At 39.9% G+C, this 19,569-nt stretch overlaps 1 protein-coding gene across 1 annotated transcript in view; it reads left to right on the top strand.

The window, feature by feature from the left end:
- Positions 1–19,569, top strand: part of NSD3 (nuclear receptor binding SET domain protein 3) — a 97,766-nt gene that overhangs the window by 42,897 nt on the left and 35,300 nt on the right. The window contains exons 4-9 of the mRNA XM_052661299.1: positions 220–382; positions 6,388–6,542; positions 8,284–8,799; positions 10,709–10,835; positions 15,298–15,398; positions 17,703–17,748. Coding sequence (XP_052517259.1) covers positions 220–382; positions 6,388–6,542; positions 8,284–8,799; positions 10,709–10,835; positions 15,298–15,398; positions 17,703–17,748 — 1,108 coding nt within the window. The remainder of the gene's footprint in view (positions 1–219; positions 383–6,387; positions 6,543–8,283; positions 8,800–10,708; positions 10,836–15,297; positions 15,399–17,702; positions 17,749–19,569) is intronic.

The following is a 19,569-nucleotide window of genomic DNA, read 5'->3' as shown; positions in this document are numbered from 1 at the left end:
ATAGAAACCATCCATCCTATTTTTAATATTTGGGGTGGGGCTTATTAATTATTTTCCTCCTCTCTTCTTCCCTTTTGCTAGATATGGATAGCAGGCATCAGACAAAAGTATGAGTGAAGATAAATTTTCCATGGTTAGCGTGTTTGAGGTATTTTGTACGTTTTTCTTTTTAAAAGTTTCTTTTCTACTGACAAAGTTCTTTATGACCTTTTCCTACAGGTTCAGCCGACATTACCTTCTGTTCCTACAGCAGAGGCATCCGCTGGTGTGAAGTTCCAGGTCGGCGATCTTGTTTGGTCTAAGGTGGGAACCTATCCTTGGTGGCCTTGCATGGTGTCCAGTGACCCCCAGCTTGAGGTGCACACCAAAATTAACACAAGAGGTAAGAAGAGGCATGAATGGGTGTTAAGTAAAAATGGGTATTGGGGCAAAAAAGTGACTCTTAAGTGTTATTATGAATATTAAAGTACATACATGATAATATAATCTGACACCACAAAAATGTGTGTGTGTGTGTGCACATTCGTGCTTAGTTGTGTCCAACTCTGTGTGACCCCATGGACTGCAGCCTGCCAGGCTCCTCTGTCCGTGGGAGTCTCTAGGCAAGGACACTGGAGTGGGTTGCCATTTTCTCCTCCAGGGCCCTTCCCAACCCAGGGATAGAACCTACATCAGTGTCAGTTTTTGATGAACAGTGTAATAACAATGGTTATCTTAGCTGGCAGAGAGGCTCTACAGCTGACATAGTCCTTGTTTTCCATTGAAACATCCTATGTTTGTTTTATAATTTCTTTCACATTTCTATTCTAAAAACAAACAAACCTTCATCTGACCTCTCGTATGAATTCCAAAAGAAAGCAGATCTGTAAGTGGTGAAACGCCTTATGTGAGCTTAAGGGCCTTTGGGCCAAGCTTTCTTTGAACATTTTTGTTTCATCTTTGACGCCTGTGGGTACTAATTTTTTACTCAATGAGGTGCTTTTCATCCTGATAAATTTTGCAAAATGCTTTTTTCCTCCTTAACTCCCATTTTGTTTTTGTGGTTTTTTGAGGTTTTATTTTTAATTAAAAACTTTCTTTTTACTCCATTTTTGAATCTGTAAATTTACTGAAACATCCCTAAATATTCAATGTGATAAATAAGTATACTTTGAATGGCATAGAATCCTACCTTAGGAATGTCAATAAATGTTAAGAAGATGTTTGACCAAAATCTGTAGGGTAGATTCCTAGGAATGGACTTGCTTATTAGTAGCCAAAGGAAGGTTGGAGTTTGGAATTTATTTCTGGATATTTGCTTTGTGGAATCACTTGTCAAGTCCCTTATTGCCTGTGACAACTTTGCACCTATTTCTTTTTCTCTCATTTTAAACTTCCTATATTGGTGCCTGTTCACTGTTACGAGGAGAAAAAAGGTCCGACAAGTCAGATTTGTGATGAGATCTGCCATATTTGCAACTCTTGTGCTACCCAGCAAGGGATCCAGCCAGATGCAGAAGACAATCATCTCGTCATTATAGTGCGCTGAGTAACGGTTGGGGAGACTGGAAGCTTCAGTGGGGCAAAAGTTTAAAAAAAAAAGCAATATTACCTACTGTCTAGCACAGGGAGCTCTGCTCAGTGTTATGTGGCAGCCTGGATGGGAGGGGAGTTTGGGGGAGAATGGAGGCATGTGTAGCTGAGTCCCTTTGCTGTGCACCTGAAACTATCACAACAGTGTTAATTGGCTGTACCCCAGTACAAAATTATGAAAAATTTTTTAAAAGTACGTTGTTGGATGTCCGCTTTTGTGCAAGGATCACTGTTGAACAGTTCTTTTGTAGGACTTCCCTGGCTGTCCAGTGGTTGAGACTCTATACTTCCAGTGCAAGGAGTGCAGGTTTGATCCCTGGTTAGGGAACTAAGAGCCCACATGCTGTGTGGCATGGCCAAAAAAAAACAACAACACAAAAACAACTCCTTTGTATGTGTTCTTAAGCAGCCCTTGTGGCATCAACACTGTGAAGCAGAGCCTAATATCATCTTGCTTCAGATCTGTAAATAGAGTCTCAGAGAAATCTTCGTCCATCACCTTCACTCTTAACCACTAGTATATAATAAGGGGAGAAAATAACTGAACCCCCTGCTCATGAGTTACAGAGACTGAGGAAGGCAGTCCTAGTTCTTTCATTTATGTAGTAAGGGTGTTGGACTATTAATCTCTGAAGTGCCTTGCACTTTTAATAATCTGTGAATCTTGAATGAGAGAAGACAGGGACAAGGATTTCCCAAGAGGGACAAGCCTTCTTAGATAAAACAGTGTGTGTCTGGGCCTCCAGAGCATTCTGAAATCCTGCATTATGTGAGAGCTGTGGTTCCTCAGTTTCTCTCCCTTTAGAAAACCAGCCTTTTGGGATTATATAAAGAATTTTTTTTTCTGGGATACAAAGGAAGGTACAATTTATGCCTCATCTTTTATTTCAAAGGAAGTATTTGCATTCATGTTATGAATTAATCTGGTCTGGTCCTCAGTACTTTAGTGCTGGAAAAACTGAGTTTTGTTTGTACTGTTGAGGAAACCAAAATCTGAGAATTTAGGTTTGAAAAATGTACCTTCTGATAATATCTTCAGTTTTCTCTTTTCTGCAGTAGTTTTTGAAGTAATAGCCTTCCTGAGATATGTTTTACATGCCATAAAATTCACCCTTTTAGAGCGTGCAATCTGGTGATGTTTAGCACATTTACAGTTATGCAGCCATCACCACGATCTGATGGGCTTCCCTTGTGGCTCAGCTGGTAAAGAATCCACCTGCAATGCAGGAGACCCCAGTTCAACTCCTGGGTCGGGAAGATCCACTGGAGAAAGGGATAGGCTACCTACTCCAGTATTCTTGGGCTTCCCTGGTGGCTCAGACGGTAAAGCATCTGCCTGCAGTGCGGGAGACCTGGATTCGATCTCTGGGAAGGGAATATCTCCTGGAGGAAGTCATGGCAACCCACTCCAATATTCTGGCCTGGAGAATTCCATGGACTAGTCCTTGGGGTCGCAAAGAATTGGAAGTGACTGAGTGACTTTCACTTTCACCACAATCTAATCTGAAAACTTTTTTCATCAGCCCAAAAAAGAAGTCCTGTATCTATTAGCAGTCACTCTTCATCTCCCACTTGCACCCCTGAGCCCTAAGCAGCCACTAGCTACTTTTCATCTCTGTAGATTTGCCTTTTCTGGACATTTCATATAAATCAAGTCATACGATATGATGCCTTTTAGGTCTGGTTTTTTTCACTTAGCACCATGGTTAGAAGTTCATCTATGTTGTCTCTTTTTATTGCAAGATAATATTTCATTGCATGCCTGTGCAGTAGTTTTAAATGAAGTGGTTTTTTGACAGTTTTTCTGAAAACCAGAAACAATATAAAACTTGATTTCGTTGATTACACTCTACACATGATACCTGAGAAGCATTTTGTATTGCTTATTATCTAAACTGCTTTGTAAAATTTACTTTGAATTTTGTACAGTAATCTTTGGTTTCCATATTGTTTTTAGTCAGTATTGCTATTAGTCAGATTCTTAGCATTGGAAAACATAGTTAACGGTTTTCACACATAAAGAGATAATTCTTTGAAAAGCACATTGAAAGATGTTTGGATCACATACCTATTTCAAGTTGTATTTTATTGTTTAGGTCTTTCTCATTTTAAGTTTAAAAGTTAAAACTGAAATGCTTTTTCTGATTATAACAATACGTTTGGTTAGAAGCCAGAGGTGCCCAGTATCATCCTCCAGATATGGAACTTCATTCTATATGACAAACTCTAGGTTTATCCAATATGATAAAATTAACTATTAGAGAAATGAAAGGCTTCCCCGTTCAAAAAAAATAACATACAGTACAGGGTCCTTGGGGACTTCCCAGGCAGCAGTAGTCCTAAAGAACCCTGCCTGCCAGTGCAGGAGACATAGAGATGTGGATTTGATTCCTGGGTCGGGAAGATCCCCTGGAGGACCCACTCCACTATTCTTGCCTAGAGAATCCCATGGACAGTGGAGCCTGGCGGGCTGCGGTCCATAGGGTCACAGAGAGTCAGACATGCCTGAAGCCACTTAGCACACAAGCACACACAGGATCCCTGAATATGAGCCTAGATATCATGCAGTGTCAAATTATCATAGTTTCTAGAGGCTCACTCTTAGAGTCTCTGCTTTGTAGCACACTTATCCTGGGAACCACAGTCTCAGAGTAGCACCACTGGAGAGCTATGGTTCTCAGATGTTTTGGTCCCAGAACCCCTTTTACTCTTGAAATGTGAGGACTCTAAACACTTTAGCTTTATATAGGTTATATCTATTACTGTTTATGTTAATTTAAAAGTTAGAGCTGAGAAAATTTAAAATATTTACCAATTAGAAAAAAATCTACTTTCTGTTATATGCAGAAATTTTTCATGTTTTATGAAAAATATTTTCCCAAGCAAAAAAATTGAGAATGGTATTTTTACATTTTTGCCAATTGCTTAACTGAAAACACTAGATTCCTGTATCTGCTTCTATATTCAGCCTATTATGGTTTGTTGCTTTGAAGAAAAGCAAGATAATCTGGCTTCACACAGATGTGTAGTCGGAAAAGGGAAGTGTTTTAATAGCCTTTTCAGATAATTGTGGGCCTATTTCTTTGCTATTACACCCATACTCAGCAAGAAGTGAGTCAGTTGCAATATGGAATCTGAAATCCTGTTGATAAACTTTTTGTACTTCATGACATTAAAATCCATTGGTTCTATCTTATACTTTGAGTGGATCTTTGCCTTTTATGACTTAGTAACATCATATTTTAGCCATTTAAAACATATTTTGTGCCTATCTTCCAAATGTTGACACATTGCTTTATAGATAGTTTTTAAAAAATCACATTCTTTAAGTCACCACTTACTTCATCAGAAAATTCTTTGATTACTGAGAAGTTGGAAAATTCCTAGGGACAGATACTAGTTTTCCAATATTCTAATTTTTCTTGAAAGATCAAATTTTATTATTGGCAACAAACACTATCAGTTGTTTTTCTTGAAGTGAAAAACGGGTTTGTTCATTTTTGAGAAAATATCTGCCAAACTCTCAAGTTCCAATAACCTAGTTTTCCTTGCAGTCATTCTTTCAAGTAAAAATGGTGTTCTGTGAAGAGGTGGCCGGGTCACCACAAGGTTCGATCAGAGAAATTTTTCCCCTCTTGACAGCCATCATATATGAAGCACACAGAAGTGATTTATACCCTTCCTGTGTCATCACACAGAATATGAGAAAGACATCTGTTCAAGGGTCGAGATGTTGTTGTTGTTCAGTTTCTCAGTCGTGTCCAGCTGTTTGTGACTCCATGGACTGCAGCACACCAGGCTTCCCTGTCCTTCACTATCTCAAACTCAAAGGGTTGAGATGTAGTAAAATTAATCATTTTTACTGCTTCATCAAGGGCATTAAGTAAAACTGGGCTTTTTTTTTTTTTTAACTGCCAGCGTGTGACTATGAAAGATACACCACCAGTGTAATTTGGAGTCACTCACTGCCTTTATTTGTGGTGAGATACCAGCAGTCTGACCCAGCATTGCTCTTGCCGTATTGACTGCACATGTCAACATCTCAAAAAAGACATCTTCTTCATTATAATGATGAAGGTTTTGACCTCATGGGAGCCTGGGGATCTCTGCAACCACTCCTGTTCTCCTGGGTCTGTGCGCCACGATTTTCAGTTCAGTTCAGTCTCTCAGTCGTGTCTGACTCTTTGCAACCCCATGGACTACAGCACGCCAGGCCTCCCTGTCCATCACCAACTCTCAGAGCTTGCTTAAACTCATGGCCATTGAGTCAGTGATGCCATCCAACCATCTCATCCTCTGTCATCCCTTTTTCCTCCTGCCTTCAGTCTTTCCCAGCATCAGGGTCTTTTCCAAGGAGTCAGTTCTTCGTATCAGGTAGTTAAGTATTGGAGTTTCAGCCACACTTTTATGTCAAGAGAAAAGCAGTTTGATCAGCTCTTAGCTTTTAAAAGTCCAAGAAAATAGGCCTTTTTTGAAGGAAAAATTATTTATTTATACCCAGATTTGTTTGTAAAAAGGTTTGAGGCCTGTGAAAATACATCGTGTAACCAAGGTAACAAATCTGATAATGAGCAGAATATTTGTAATATTTTTTTCTTCTTAAAACTCACTGTACTAATTTTAATTGTTTGAGGTGATTTTTATAGTAGCTATTAGTTGTGTCATTGGTAGATGTCAGATTGCATCTTTGGATGATCCAAAAATTACAAGTTTTAATAAGAGTAAACCAGGGAACCCAGCTTAGGTTCACATTTTTGGCAAAATATATGTGGCTGCTTATGCCGTGAAATGGCTAACAAGAATTTTTGCTTGCAGGTGCCCGGGAGTATCACGTCCAGTTTTTTAGCAACCAGCCAGAGAGGGCGTGGGTTCATGAGAAGCGGGTCCGAGAGTATAAAGGCCACAAACAGTATGAGGAACTACTGGCTGAAGCGACCAGACAAGCCAGCAATCACTCTGAAAAGCAGAAGGTGACTGATGACATAGAAACATGATCAACTGAATGCGGATTTTAAGGGACTTAATAATTTAGTAGAGCTTTTCGTACTTGAATTCAGGCAATTAGAATGATTTATTTTAGTCCTCTAAGTTCAGTTTTAATAATTTATTATCACTGTGTCAAATTTTACATATCATATAAACAACATCACAGTCCTCTCGAAAACTTTTTCTGCTTAATACAATTTTGGCTTCTATTTTGATTTGAATTCAAATGCATAAAGTCTAATAGATGCTAGTGAAATATGGATATTGTCAGAGATTTCTATTCTTTTCATTTAATTTCGGCATCCTGCCCTAATTCCCCTTTATGCTTGTTTAGCAAAATTGTTCTATGAAAGTAAAATATTTTAAAAATATTTAGTACTTACACTGAGACAGGCACTTTTTTAAGCATTTTATTTATGTGTTAATCCATTTAATCTTCATTATAATGTCAATGAGGTGTAGATACTGTTATTCCTGTTTCTACAGATGAAGAGATTGAGGCACAGAAAGCTTGAGTAGTTGGTTCAGCCAAGGTCACATTAGTAATGGAACCAAAGATGATGTGGTGGTGGACATATTAGAATTTGGACCTGTACTCTTGATAATCGAGATAATCGAGAGTCTGGTCGAGATTTTTTAACTCAACCAATTTAGTGTGGGCCTCTGGTGATTCAGAAATGTGTTCTGTTTTCACAGTAAGCTAAATATTATTTCAGAGGATTTTGATGACTTTTATCAAACATTCTGTAACATGTTACAAATTTAAATGTCAGTGTTTGACACATACTATACTGTCTGATGGTTCCATTAGCTAATTTCTGGCTCCCTCAGTCTAAGCTCCCTGGCTAATTCCTACTTGCTTTGGTCATTCACATACCTTTATTCAAAATTTTCTAATCTGTCTTGCCAATCCAGTCGTCTGATCAGGAATGTGGAAACTGTGATTCAGGTTTATTTTTCCCCTCATATGTTCCTGTCTTCTTGGGTCTTGTCAACTGTCACGTGTTCCTCGGGGCTCTCCTTTCTCTGCACCCTGTTTGCATCCTGGCACAAGCCGGCCGCATAGCTGCAAACACTGGTTTTCTGCCCCTCCATTAGCTCTGCTGTGGTCTGTGCAGCACCCCTGAGCTTGAGGGTGACATTTTTAATGTTTGTGTTTCCTAGGCCACTGAAAGCAATCATTTCTGTCACCTTCCTTCTCTCCGCCATCATCATTGCTAGCTTTTTATGACTGTGATATGAAGAGGACAACTCCTTGGAGGGACTCGTCCAGCAGAGTGGGCGACAGGGAAGGGTTTACCATCAGAGAGAGTGGACCTGCGTGTCCTCGGTAGTAGCACGGATCCATCAGAATTACAGGCTCAGAACATTTCCTTTATTTGCCTGAAGACCCTGAAGGTGTGTATGCACACCTGGAAAGACTATAAGACCACATGGGAAATACGCATGGGTTTCAATGTCCCTGTTGAAGTAAAGTGTTAGTCGCTCGGTCGTGTCCGACTCTTTGCGACTCCATGGACTGTAGCCCACCAGGATCCTAGGTCCATGGGATTCTCCAGGTGAGAATACTGGAGTGGGTTGTCATGCCCGCCTCCAGGGGACCTTCCCGACTAGGAATCAAACCTGGGTCCCCTGCATTACAGGCAGATTCTTTACCAACTCCGCCACCAGGGAAGCCCAGTTAGAATAAAGCGTGTTCCTTAATGCCTGCATCTTTCTTTCCAGATTCGGAAACCGCGGCCTCAAAGAGAACGTGCCCAGTGGGACATCGGCATTGCCCATGCAGAGAAAGCGCTGACTATGACCCGGGAGGAGAGGATAGAACAGTACACTTTCATCTATATTGATAAACAGCCTGAGGAGACTTTATCCCAAGCGAAAAAGAATGTTGCCTCCAAAGCCGAAGTGAAAAAGCCCCGAAGACCGAGGTCCGTGCTCAATGTGCAGCCAGAACAGACCAACGCAGGCGAGGCAGCCTCCTCGCCCTCAGGTACTGAAATGCGGAGACACAGCCAGCGGCGGCACACGGGCCTGGACGAGGACGAGCCCCCTCCCGTGAAAGTGGCCTGGAAAACAGCGGCAGCGAGGAAATCCCTACCAGCGTCCATCACCATGCACAAAGGGAGCCTGGACTTGCAAAAGTGTAACATGTCTCCCGTGGTGAAAATTGAACAAGTGTTTGCTCTGCAGAATGCTACAGGAGATGGGAAATTTATCGATCAGTTTGTTTATTCAACGAAGGTATCTCCTTTTCTCATGGGTTTTCTGGGGGAACCCAGGTGTCTAGTAAGTAGTCAATGTTGGCATTAAAAAAAAAAAAAACCCAGATAACACAAGGTCATCATCTAAATACCCTTTGTATTCACCACACTTGAAATGTACAGTCAGTTTACTATGTTTAAGATGGGGGCAAAAAGGACATAGGCAAAAAGGCTTTGTTTTCCTTCTTTCCCCCCCCTCTTTTGTAATATCCCCATCTGTACTAGATTAATCTTGAGCTGTGCAGCCAAAATTGAGCTCAGCTCCCTAAAATCATGGGAAAAAACTGGGCACTTCGCCCGTTTCTAGTTTGTGTGGTTAGCTTTTTTTTTTAGTTGCAAAGTATGCTTCTGATTAAATCATCTCTGTCATTTATCTGAATTAACCATTGTAATCATTGTACCTGCTGATCCATTTGGTGGCACCAGCAATTTTGTTCGGCTCACGTTGGCTTGGGGTGCTCATGCATTTTAGGGAAATACCAGAGCTGTGTGTGTCCTGTCACAATGAACCATGGTGATAGCCTGGGTAGGGGCATGAATTCAGCCTCTTCAGAGAGAATGCCTTCCTCAGCCAGCCCTGGGCCTCCAGTCAGGGCACTTTGAGTTTAAGGCTTTAAAACTTCTATAACATTTGTCATTTTTAATATACCTCCTCACTACCCTCCCAGCCCGCCCCATAACCGTGGGCTTGTGTATTCAATTTAGTGGCTTCTCATGGTTGTGTGGGATTCCCTTGTGGCTCAGTAATGAACCGCCTGCCAATGCAGGAGATGCATGTTTGATCTCTGGGTCGAGAAGACGCCCTGGAGAAGAAAATGGCACCCCACTCCAGTATTCTTGCCTGGAAAATCCCATGGACAGAGGAGCGTGGTGGGCTACAGTCCATGGGGTTGCAAAAGAGTCGAACACGACTTAGCAACTGAGCTCACGCACGTGGATGTGTACAAGTTTTGAAGAATTCTGTGGTTATTTCTTAACAGTGTCACGTGCTCATGAAAATAATTAAATATAAGGACGCCTCATCAGTGATATATTTTCCAAAGGTGTAAATGTCCTCTGTTAACCTGTTTCTGCCTATAGAATCAACTAATTTCACTAAGGCGAAGCTCCTTGGAAAAAGTTAAGTTACAGTCCCCATTTGGTTCTGTGAACAGCTTTGACTAGCAAATAAATCCTTTGCGTGCTTTTTGAATGTGAATTGGCTTCATTGTTGGAGCTGGTTTTTATCAGCTTTGGGATGCACAAATTAAACTTGGTCACCCCCCTCCAAAGAGTGATATTTAAATGAAATTTGAGGTAAAACTGACCTTTTAAAAATGAAGGCTTTAAAAATACATATATTATATTTATTTAATCACTCTTTTATTTCACTGCATTAAAAAATACCTAAAATGAGACAGAACTGAAATGGGACTTCTGTCTGCTCCAAATTGTTTATTGGGTGCACAGTTTGGTCATACTTCTGTGATCTAAGGAGAGTCTTGTCTTTCAAAGACACGTTGGCATTTTTATCCATGTAGTAGGGTACTTTACCATATAAAAATGACTACAGTTCTCTTACTGTGATGTGGGTAAAGGAAGAGACTATTCAGACTAGAAAATGCTTTGGTTTTGACAGAAGAATAGGTAGTACAGGTATTTTTTTTAGTGACATTCATCATCTGGGCTTAACAAATAGTTTTTTTTCCCCTGAATAATCTCATCATACATTTTAGAATACAACCTGATGACTTAATAAAATTGTTCTGATAATGGCAAGGATAATAAAGTAACTGCAATAAAAAATCCAAGCACATTATGAATGGTCTTAAGCCATCTTTATAAGCCAACAATGCCATTTGTCTGGTAATCACCTGTTTGTTTGTTTTTTAATTTGCCTTATTTTGAAGGGAATTGGTAACAAAACAGAAATAAGTGTCAGGGGACAAGACAGACTTATAATTTCTACACCAAACCAGAGGAATGAAAAGGCAACTCAGAATATGTCATCTCCTGAAGCAACATCTGGTTCTGCAGGTGGGTATGAGTATAGAGTACACAGACCCATTTGAGGTCTTGGTTCTGCTGGATGATCACGTGGCAACTGTTTTCCTAGGAAACCTTCATTATCAGAATCAAGATATATTTTAAAAAAATCAAATTATCAAGGCAGTTATTTCAATAGAGAATGGTTTAGGGACCAAAGAGCTTTATTGATAGTAACAGTGATAGTTATTTTTCCTATAGGAATTTAAATAATAGGATTCTTTGATGGAAAGAGTATAGTTATAAAATCTATACATATCTGACAGATGCATCATTTGATGATCTCTCTGCGTGAAAATAACAGCTTTAGCTTTTCCAGCACTATTAACACATACTTCCTATTTCCTCCTTTATCCCCTGTGGAACTCAAATTGGTGGATGCCCATGCTTTTTCCATTTCCCTTAGGTGTGCTAGATACTGGTAGCTGAGGGTCTCAGGCCTAACTCTCTTATTAGAATCTTCTCTGATTAACAGATAGCTTGAATTGAAAACCAAGATTCATTAGTATTACTCAAAGGAGGAGTAATCCCTATATTCAGTAAGATTGTGCCTTTGGAATAGGCGAAGACTGACTTGTAACTTAAATTGAGTGTCTGGTTGGTTTGGTTTATGTAACAGTATTACTGCTGCATACAGCTGTCAAGAAAAGAGTTAGATATCAACTAACTTGATCATTTGAAATCTTAGAAGAAAGGAGTATGTTTCACTTTGTTTCTGTTTCTGTTTTTTTTTTTTTTAATTTTGTTGGAGTATAGTTGCTTTAAAACAGTGTGTTATTTTCTACTGTATAGCAGAGTGAACCAGCTATACATATACATATATCCTCTCCCTTTTGAACTTCTTCCCTGTTCTTTTGAAATTTTTTTGGAATCTAAGAAGTGACCAAATAATTGTCCAGAAGGATTAAAGTCTTGAGACCTGAGGTAGTAGTCTTAGATCAATAATAATTCAGGCAAACCTGTAATTGAGTGACACTAAGAGGTAAATATTTTTGTAAAGGAAATTTTGAGTTAAAATTCTTCTTACAAAAGTTAAATAAAAACAAACATTATTCAGGAAAGAACTTGGGCTACTTTTCTTTTAAAACAAAGTGACAGGCCTGCAGGACGGGGAGAGATGGTGGCGTATTCATGGAGGGGCGAGTAAACAGGAAGCCTTCATCCAGGAGCGATTCGGGAGAGGAGGCTGCATTCCAGGGGAGAGCAGCCAAGTCCAGAACCACACTTGCAACTTGTGTCGTTTCAGAATCCTGTATAAAAAATGAAATTACAATGTTGAAGCAATGAATAATGGACTTAGAAGATCCTGCATTAATTAGCCATAGTTGAATGTTTTTGTTACCTTCTTAGATGCCGCAAGACGGTTGGCCTCAGCTCTTTGTAGTTAGGTCCAGGTTTTGTCATCTTTCTTTACACTGAACGGGTAGTAATTTGTCTGAATGTCAGCATGATACTTACACTAGGAGGATCATTAAACATCCGTTTTTCTCCGAACTAGGGAGAAAGTAAATTCTGCATAGAATATTAGATTGATCTTCAATATTAAACTTTGACTTTTAACAGAGCTTGGTGTTTTCTTCCCCTCAGCTACTGAACATTTTATCTTCATGTTGTCCTTTCCATTTACTTTCTACTGTGAATTTTCTTCTTTCCTTTTTATTTTTTGAAGCTGTGGAAGGTTGTAATTCTTTTTTAAAAAATAATTTTATTCATTGTTGGCTGTGCTGGGGCTTCGTTGCTGCACAGCTCTTCTCTAGTTGCAGAGAGCGGAGGCTGTTCTCTACTTGCGGTGCTGCTTACAGGCTTCCTGTTGGGGCGGCTTCTCTTGTTGCGGGGCATGGGCTCGAGGGCACGTGGACTCAGTAGTTGTGGCTCCCAGGCTCTAGAGCACAGGCTTAGTAGTTGTGGCGCAGGGACTTAACTTGGCCCGAAGCATGTGGGATCTTCCTGGATCAGGGATCAAACCCGTGTCTCCTGCACTAAGCAGGTGGATTCTTTACCACTGAGCCACCAGGGAAAGTCCAGTTATTATTCTTTATATCGAGAAAAAGTTCAGTTTCTGCCTTAGGCAGACATATGTAATTAGATTTTGTGACCTTAGGTTATGGATGAGCGGTCTAAAGCTTTGACCTTGGTTTAAATTTGGTTGCCAGCTGTAGCTGATAAGCATATTTTGTCTCCTTAAATGACCATTTTGCTCCTTGTGGAAAAACTTTTGTGGTTGAAAAGTCAGAAAAGAGACCTGGTCTCCCTTCAGAAACTGATTGCATCGTCATCATCTCAGTTGGCGTTAACTACTCATGGAGAATTCTCAGGCTTTTTCTTAGTAAATTTAGGCACTACCTAGAATGTGTGGCACTGCTACTTTTCTGTGGTTTGAGGAATCATATTTGCATTTATACAAGATCTCTATGCTATTTTCCAAATCCAGAGATGCTCACTTCTTATCCCTTAGAACATAAACAGAATACTTTTTCATTGTTTAGGGGTTTTTTTTGTTTTTTTTTTTTTCACTTTTTCGGTTTTGTTGTTTTGGCTGTGCCATATGTCTTGCGTGATCTTAGCTCCCTGACCAGGGATCCAACCCGCGTCCCCTGCAGTGGAAGCACGGAGTCCTAACCTTTGGACCATTAGGGAATTCCCATTTTTAGTGTATTTATTTTATCTAAATTTTATTTATTTTTATTTTTGGCTGAGCTGGGTCTTCATTGCTGCACCTGGGCTTTCTCTAGTTGTCTTGAGCGGGGGCTACTCTGCAGTTACAGTGCGTGGACTTCTCATTGCAGCGGCTTCTCTTGTGGTGCACGGGCTCCAGGCATGCAGGCTTCCGTAGTTTTGCAGCTCGAGGGGACTAGAGCACAGGCTCCGTAGCTGTGGCACATGGGTTTAGTTGCTCAGCAATGGGATATTCCCTGGACCAAAGGATCAAACCGGTGTCCGCCTGCATTGCAAGGCAGATCCTTAACCTCTGGGCCACCAGGGAAGTCCAATGTTTTAAAACATAGTAAAGTTGATGTGTTCCTTGGGTAGCTTTCAGAATAATTTGAAGGAGTCACCACATTGCCTTATCTTTATAAGATAATAGATCAAATATCATTTGCCCTTGATGGAACAATTATATATTGTCATCCTCAAAATAAGAAAGCTTTTTGTTTGTTTGTCTTATGCAGTTCTAGTTTCATTTTCCTCTTTCCTGGTAGGTACTTGAGTATTGCCAACTAAACTGAAATGCAGATCTCTGGAATACTCCGGTGTCTGTGAGGGTGGGATGCCTGTTGTTTTAGTTAACGTTTCCATCGGTGTAAAGAGAAGAGTGAGAGTAAAGGACACCTTCACTGTGTGACTTCTGTGCTAGAAATTAATTAAGCACAGTTCAGAAACAATACGTTATCGTCAGACTGCCTGCTCCTGCCCCCTAAAAAGTAATGGGATCCTTCTTTGTTTGGGTTTTGAACAAAGGTGAGGAGAGCCGTTTCCCCATAGACAAGACTAATGAAACCAAGAAATATACAGGTGATGTGAACACTTTATTGAGGTAGCTTCTGCAAGGTGCTTATCATCTAGCGAGGACTATTCAGGTGGTCCAAGTGCTGAGAAGATAATAGCTTTGCTGAAAGGGCTTTTCCTGCTTTGGGTCACAGAATGAACCATAGTGGGATCCATTCCTGACTTAGTGTTTTCTCACACTGTGGCCTTAAATGTCAGTTTTATCCTTTCCAAAACAGGGTCGCAGAGCTGGATACAACTGAGGGACTGAACTGAAATGATGTGTTTTATTGCAAAGACTCTTACTGTTTAAAAACCTTCTTAGTTTCTTTTTTTCACTATTTAATATTAACAGGCTTGAAAATTTTTTCAGTGAGTTTTCCATGACTAATTATTTTTAAAGGAGTCTAGTCCCTTGATAGTCAAATTAATGATTCATTGTTCATCACATTTTTGTGTTTTTCCTCCTTTTTTCTCTTTGGTTGTTAATAATATAACAATATTACAACCAGCAGCCAGTCCTGTTAAGCATTTTAAAGGTAGAATTAATTTATTTGTTAATGCAAAATACATAGTACTGAATAAATTTTGAACCATTACTTCCTAATGTCAACTGAGAATGCAGTTGTTTTCATACATTCCCGCCATCCCTTCATTCCTTCACTTATTATTGCCTATGTGTGTTTATCGTGTTTTAGTTTGACTATATAATTTTTAAAAAATTAATCCCTCTTTATTTGTATAGTTTAGGGTGTTTCAGGAATCCTAGTCTCAACTTACCAGCCTTGACAATTTAACCTAAGGTTTTTTGTGTACTCTCAAGTGTTTTAATAGTTTTTAATGATTTGTAGTTACAAGACCAACGGTAATGGATGAGAAAAGCAGGGAATTTGGTCAGATCTTAATTATTTAAATGTCAAGGCATCCTCGAGTGAGTTTTTATTTGCTTGTTTAAATTATCTTTTAGGCTCAGTAGAAAAGAAGCAGCAGAGAAGATCAATTAGAACTCGTTCTGAATCGGAGAAATCCACTGAGGTTGTGCCAAAGAAGAAGATCAAAAAGGAGCAGGTTGGCTTCCTACCTGTAGAGAGTTAAAGCCTTGTATTTGTAGATGTTGTGGCTTATGTTGGTACCTTAAAAGAAGGCGAGACCTCCCCAACACTGGATTTCCCTTCTGGACTATCTCATGCTTCTGTCCTGATGAATTCCAGTACCCAGTTCTAGGACAGCATCCCTGTGATTCTGCTTCAAGCATTTTCACAGAAAACAGTCAGGCTTCAGGAGATGGGAAACCAGTGGTCCAAGACTTTTAAAAATTCCTCTCGTTTATTTTGAATTTTCTGTTATGAGCAAATGATTTCATGTTTTCATGATTTTTATTTGGAACCATCTCTGAGTTCCTTTTTAATTTTTGACCTAAGCTGCTACTATCTGTTAATTTTATTTTTTAAACAAATCAAATTAATTTAACTGTAAGAGTTTTATTTAAGAAACAGAATCATAGGTGATCTGGTTTTTCTGCAGGTATCACAGATTTTTTTGGAATGTTGTTTTCCCAGTAGAAGGGCACTCACCTGTTATTGGGTTATCAGATACACACTATTTAAGTTTAAAAAGGGAGGGGCACGTTGACTGAAGGGTATTCAGCCAGTGTAATCATTGTAGTAATAGGCATACTAAGTTACATTTTCAAAGAAATTTTTAGAAACCATTACTCCTTTAACTTAAGCTCACAGTCAGAATTTCTCTTCATTGTTTAAAGTAAAAAGATATTCATTTTTACAGACCAGACAGCTGCTATTAAACAAAAAGAATTGTGAATAGTATTAGTTCCAATAAGCTTTCTATTTTTAAAACCACTCAAATACATTTAGAAGAATGTGGAGTTTTCTATATAAATGATTTCCTTCAGAATTTTAAACTTCCAAACTTGAGGTGATTTTGTGGGTGCATTGTGGTATCAGCAAGCATGTAAAACAATTTTCTGAGAAATAGTTTAACACAAATTTCAATAGTATGCTAATTTGACTTTCTTTTATCATCATTAGCTTTCATACTTAGGAAATTATATTCCAATAAATCTTTCTAAGCTCTTGCAGGTCTACAGTATTCCTTACCAAAATGAAGTTGTGACTTTGCCAGCTGGTTCCCCAGTTCACTCTCTGACCAGCCAGACTAAAATTAATAAGGAGAATGAGTACCAAAAAATGGGACAGATTGTTAATGCCACTGTGTTTAGTTAGTAGCAGAACAATACCAGTGATTATTTAGAAGATTTTATATTTGTATCGCCAATTGTATCTTGTAAAAGCTCTTCTGTTGTATGCTTTTTTCTACCTGTTATAAAAAATAAAAAATAAAAAAATTTTTTTTAAAACTTAGAATAATCCTTAAATATTTACAAATGTGTTGCAACATGCATATTCCACCACATCTCAAAGAAAACTAAAATTCAGTTTGTAGCGTAAGCAGGAACTCCTCCAAAGAGCATCCTTCCTTCAATTCCAACAGTTCAGCCCTCCAGTTACCATGCGTTTTACATATCCTTTGGCAGGGTAACTTCTGATCTCGCTGTCCTAATGTAGGATCAAGACACTGTTCATAAGACACTCAAGAAAGCGCTTTTGCAATATTGCAAACTTAAGTTTGTACTAGCAGCAAAAGTATTGAGCTTCCAGCTGTATGGAGCCCCATAGCACTCTACAGAGAGAGTCCTGATCCCCAGCAACTTAGATGTCAGTGCAGGCACGGAGGATCTTTAAAGTGGTTGTGAGTTGCATTGACCTGAGTATCGTAGTGGGACTTCCCTGGTGGCTCAGACGGTAAAGCGTCTGTCTACAATGCGGGAGACCCAGGTTCGAGTCCTGGGTTGGGAAGATCCCCTGGAGAAGGAAATGGCAATCCACTCCAGTACTATTGCCTGGAAAATCCCATGGACAGAGGAGCCTATCATAGTAAGTAAGAGAGGAGTATCATAGTAAGTAAAAAATTACCCTAAACATCTTTGGGGCGGGTGGAGTTTACAGCATCCCCTGGGCTGCTTGTACAAACAGCCTCTCTCCTGCCTCCCAGATGAGGAGGAAAGCATCTGGGTTGTCTTCAGGCACTGAGGAAGCAGTGGGAGAGGGCTGCCCGAGCGCATGTGGCCGAGTGTTGCCCTTGGTGCCCAGCACAGGCAGCTCGGACTGAAACCCTCCCTGACCCTGAGACAGCTTTACCCAGAAAACGGGACCATGTCCAGATTTCAGGTGCATTCATTGCTCATCATGACTTAGATTGATGGCCGTATTATTCCCCCCCCCCCCCCACTGTTAATTTAGCAGAAGGAAAGAAAAATTCCCCACTCATGCTGTATTTTTCTGTCCAAAACAGGTTGAAACAGTTCCTCAGGCTACAGTGAAGACTGGATTACAAAAAGGTGAGTTATTTATAATGTTGCTCTGCATTTTCCTCAATTAAAACCAATTTTAAAGAATTCTTCGTACTTCATGTATTTTTGTGTGTCTCTGTAAATCATTGTTGTCGCTCTTCAGTCAATGATTTGTGTGAAACTGAAGCATTCCCGTGTTTGTGTGTGTGTGCGTGCGCGCGCGCCTGCCTGCGTGTGTGTCTCTTAGAGTTGATCTTACTCTGTGCCTCCATGTGAAAAGTCTTGTTCGTTTTGGTAAATTGGAGAACACCATGTAGGCTTAATACCTGTTTGCAACTTTTCTCCTTAAGATTCTGGGGTTTCACTGGTTTATAAACTAGGGATGTGACGAATCCACTTTTTTTGGTATTCGACTGAATACCGAATAGTAGCTATGTCAATAGCTGGCAAACCTGGACTATGACAAATCAGACGAGACCACCTGATTGAAAAAAAAAAATCTTACCACGTTTATTCTTACAGTGCTGTAAAATCTTTTTTTTGTAAATTACGATTCATAGCCTACTTATGGCCATTATTTGCTGATCTTATGCAGAATCTATTTGAGATATGCACAAAGTTTAAGAAACCTTAAACTTAAGTCTGTACTTTCTGTGTGCAATTTGACTGCAGTACAAACTCCATAGCATTGATTCGTGCGTTTTTGGTGAGATCAGACTGTATTTAATGCCTGTAGTTTACTCTGGGCAAATTGCATTATTAAAAAAAAATAAACACCAGCCTCTCTGCATTCTCGGGGAGAAGTCTGCAGCGATGGTCTCCGTGGAGATCCTCAGCAGAACTGAACAGCCTCTCGGAGGGAACACTGCTTGGCGGAGCTCCAAGAAAAGACATCGCGATCGCTGCGAGATTAGGAGGCCTGATTGCGTTGTGTTTCCACCATTCCACAGGGTCGGCGGACCGGGGCGTGCAGGGCTCTGTCAGATTCAGTGACAGCTCCGTCTCCGCAGCGATTGAGGAAACTGTGGACTGAGATTCCTGTACAATTTCATCCCAGAAACTCCAGACTTGTAGTCTCCATGCAAGATTTCTTTGTCGGCGGCTCGATAAAACAGTTTCTTTGTTTTCGATTTTGATTTTGCCAATCATCACTATTGGCGTTTTCCTGCCTGGTTTCTTCTTCAAGACTCTGAACAATTGCTTTAACATTCAAATGATTTTTTTTTTTTTTTTTTTTTTTTGGTCTGAGCTGGATGGGTACAGCTTAAATCATGGGTCCAGCCTAAAAAAACCATCGTTTAACTTGCATTGATCAATTTCAACATGGACTGTTTTTGGGGGTTTTTTTTTTTGTTTTTTTTTTTCGGTTTTGCGTTTTTAAATAAAGCATCATTAATGCACATCGCAGGGTTTTGCCAAACAGCCCAAACTGTATACATTACAATCATTAAAAGCTCTTATTTTTTTTAACATTAGTGCCGTTATCATGGAGAACAGCGTGGTGGCTGCCTGTGGGCAGTCTGTCCTTTTTCTAGCATTTTCAGAAACTCATCGGAAATGGCGGTACCTGTGTTTCCCTCCGAAAGCCTCTCAGTACAGCACTCCTGTTCCTCTCTTAAAACTCCTGTTAATCCAGTGATCTTTTAGGCCAAGGAAATATGTTGTGGTGGTGTTCTGGGTCCGTACACCAACAATGAAGGAGATAGATTTGTGTACTTGTGTTTTTTTTTTTTAAATCAGCGTTAACATGGGCAGGCACCCTCACTTTATAGATGTAAGGAAACCCTCAGTTGAAAACCTTGTAGGATGGGATGTGATGACGAGGTTCCGGTTAACCTGAGCAGTCTCACGAGGTCCACATCCTCCACC

Source organism: Budorcas taxicolor, chromosome 24 (genome assembly GCF_023091745.1).
Source record: "Budorcas taxicolor isolate Tak-1 chromosome 24, Takin1.1, whole genome shotgun sequence".
Classification (NCBI taxonomy): domain Eukaryota; kingdom Metazoa; phylum Chordata; class Mammalia; order Artiodactyla; family Bovidae; genus Budorcas; species Budorcas taxicolor.
The sequence above is the reverse complement of the archived record's forward strand: the minus strand, read 5'-3'. Positions and strand labels throughout refer to the sequence as shown.